At 43.3% G+C, this 3,118-nt stretch overlaps 1 protein-coding gene across 1 annotated transcript in view; it reads right to left on the bottom strand.

Moving 5' to 3' along the window:
* Positions 1 to 3,118, bottom strand: part of dlgap2a (discs, large (Drosophila) homolog-associated protein 2a) — a 52,082-nt gene that overhangs the window by 12,809 nt on the left and 36,155 nt on the right. The window contains exon 7 of the mRNA XM_013912393.1: positions 2,368 to 2,753. Coding sequence (XP_013767847.1) covers positions 2,368 to 2,753 — 386 coding nt within the window. The remainder of the gene's footprint in view (positions 1 to 2,367; positions 2,754 to 3,118) is intronic.

Below are 3,118 nucleotides of genomic sequence, written 5' to 3'. Positions count from 1 at the left end.
CCTTCACTTTCATCAAACACACAGCACTAACAGTGGACTCGTTCTCCCAGAGGGTTTGATCGCCACCTCACTGGTGATGGATGGGTCAGATCGCTCATGCACGTGTGCTGAATGTGTTGCTTTGCATTTTTCTGAAGTGTTGCAATGAGATTTGGATGTTTCACTTCTGTTTTCTTTAAATGAGCAGTTGGGTGGCCTGTTCATCTTTAGATGGCAGGCTTTGACCCTGGCTAACAGGAAACAGAAAGTGCCAGTACTGCAAATGTGTTGGAGATGAGGAGAGTAAGAATGTGAACAAGGATATCTGAACTTTGCTTGAGTAATTGGGTAAATCATTTCTGGAACAAAGAGTGAGTAAACCAAGATGTTTACATGAGTCAGGGAAATGTAGCCTGGTTACTGTGAGACCTTCATTAACACTGAGCTCATTTCTCCTCCTAAAGCAACCATTTTTAATGCAAGGCTGGCATTTTACACACAAGATGGGAGCAGCTGAAAGCTGCTTTTAGCAATGCACTAATAACTGCAGATGGCTCAGATGTATATATATAACTGACAGACCCTGGCGTTTTTGCTCTGTCTGCTGTTTATAGTCTCCTGACATTGTCACTATGCTTTTATCATTGCATCTGAAAGAATATATATAGAATATGTTAAAGGCTAAGAGCCAGTGCAGCCAATCAAAATCAACAGATAGATCAGAGTGGAATCGTGACTGGGTGGGAGGTCCGTTAAAGGATCACTGTGGGCTGAAGTGGAAGACCAGCACAGAGGCTGTGTACAGACAGGGGCTGAGCAGGCTCTACTCCCTAAGCAAGCTGAGATCCAGGAGATTTCCTGCCTCTCAGTTGTGGTGAGCACCGGGTACTTCACTGTGGTTTGCTTAGCATCAGAGCTGTGAATAAACTGATTAGGAAGGCTGACTTTATGACTGGAGAGGAGGTGGCTGAACAAACTGTTATCCTGACCACCCTCTGGGCCGGTTACAGGACAGGCGGCAGAGCTCGTTCTCTCACACATTCAGCTCGGCTACTACAACAGCTCTACAGTGACACACACATCTGTCTAACAGAGACTCGTCGGCTCTGCTACGTTTAACATTTTAACCCTGCACTCTTACAATACAAATGATATTTTTTACACACTGACACCACAAACAGGGTTGAGAGGTTGAGTTCAGTGACTTGATTTAGCCATTTAGCATGTGAGTCTGCGGGTTTTGACCCGTAGACCCAGATCAGTGCCGGCCTCCAGAGGCCGTTTGAGGAGCTCCAGCTTTTGTTGCTTCTGTCATGTGTTTTTGGGTTTGTTTATTTTTACCAGTTTCAGTCTCTTATCATTAAAATCGCTAATTTTTGATGGCAGTAAGAAAGCGTTGGAGGCTATTTAGATAGAACAGGGAAATTTGCTAAATGTTTTCCTGCAAATTCTCAAGTTTGGATGTGTGGAAGAATCTCCTGACTACCAAAGGATTACTGTTTGACTTCCCCGTAATAATATTTAACCCCAGCTCAAACCAGTTACCTCTTTTAATCTCATTTTGAAAGAAAACACTGCAGTTAGGATGCACTTAATTTCTTTATCAAAGAAAGATATTCAAACACAGGCAGAATTAAATCAAAAGGTTCAAATTTTATATATGAGCAGGTTTGAGTTTGCAAACAGTTTAGCAGGAACGACAGCCAGCAGAGTGGATATATGTACGTGCACATATTTGTGTGGAGGAAGAATAAACAGGAAAGATGCACTGATTAAGGTAGACAAGTACGTAATAATGAGATGAAAGCAGAAAACCAAAAACTCCCTACATGCAAACTTTAAAACTTTAATAGAACTGATATTCTGCTTTAAATGGCTACGAAGGCGGAGTGAACTGACTCCTCAATCTTTTAAGAGCATCAAAGCAGAAACCTGCAAAGGAAGGTCAGCGACAGCAGAACCTCGGCTACAGTCGGAGCACGAGTGAGACAAATCCAAAGTAAAATGACTCTGAAGCGGGAGGTGGAGGGAGAAAAAAGGCACAAAGGAAGCGAGAGGGAGAACAATTAGAAAGGGGAGCGAGAGAGTCAGTGGGGTTAGACAGAAAGAGAGGCAGGTACAGTAAGAAGAGGAGTGAATGAACCGTGGAGTGAACTACCATTCACTAAAACCTGCTCCAGCATGAGTTGAATCTTAATTATCGGATTGCAGTAAGATGACTCACTCCTGCTATTTTTAGCCCCTGAAATGAGAACGCTGTTTCTCGGCTGAATGTATGTGTGGGAAACTATTCTTTGATGTTATATAACCACACACAGGTTTGAGCAGTGCGAGTTTTAGGACCAGTGAAATGGCATTTTAACCATGCACGCTCATTTGAAGACTGACCTGTATCCCTATAGATGATCGAGGTGTTTTCAAGTACTCCTCGGCCTTTGACACGAGGACGGCCTTATCGCAGGTGAGCACTGAGCTGTGAGAGTCTGTGGACGGGTGTCTTTTTCCAGCCATGACTCTGGCCGCCTCCATCGCTATAGTAACAGCTTTGGTGCTATCCAGGCTGTCGTTGGAATTGTAGAGGCCTCTGCCCGGGGTCAACCCCAAGCTGATGCCGTCGGACGCCCACATCCCACCATGAGGGTGCCTCCCCTCGTGGTGGGCGTCCTGGGTGGACTCGGTGCTACTCTGGGCCGTGATGGAGATGAGCGGTTTGGAGGTGGTGCGTGGCGGGACTGGAGGAGGGGTCTTCTTATAGCTAGGTGTGTAGGTGATGGCTAGAAAAGAGGCAAAAATGAACAAAGCCATTTTCAGAATATTAACATTTTAAATTTACATTAAATTCCCACTGTTCATACTATATGTTTATAGTATAGCAAAGATTTTATGATGCAAGGCAATGATGTAAAAAGATTTGATTTTATTTTGGGAAAAATATGTCAAGGTAACTATAAACTACAATGCACATGTTCATAATAGTGAAATAGTGACGGATGATTTTATTTGATTTTTTTTTAAATGTTATTCTAAGTTCAGTGTGGCCATAAGTCTGTTTTTAGTTTGGTCTGTTTTCTGTTCAGGTGTGTGTGTGCCTGTTTAGACATCATCGTGGGGACCAAAAATTGGAATGTTACTATACTTG

The sequence above is a fragment of the Pundamilia nyererei genome, unplaced genomic scaffold, assembly GCF_000239375.1.
Source record: "Pundamilia nyererei isolate P.nyererei 1_Seehausen unplaced genomic scaffold, PunNye1.0 scaffold00088, whole genome shotgun sequence".
Taxonomy (NCBI): domain Eukaryota; kingdom Metazoa; phylum Chordata; class Actinopteri; order Cichliformes; family Cichlidae; genus Pundamilia; species Pundamilia nyererei.
Note: the sequence above shows the minus strand (reverse complement) of the source record. Positions and strands in the feature narration are given on the sequence as shown.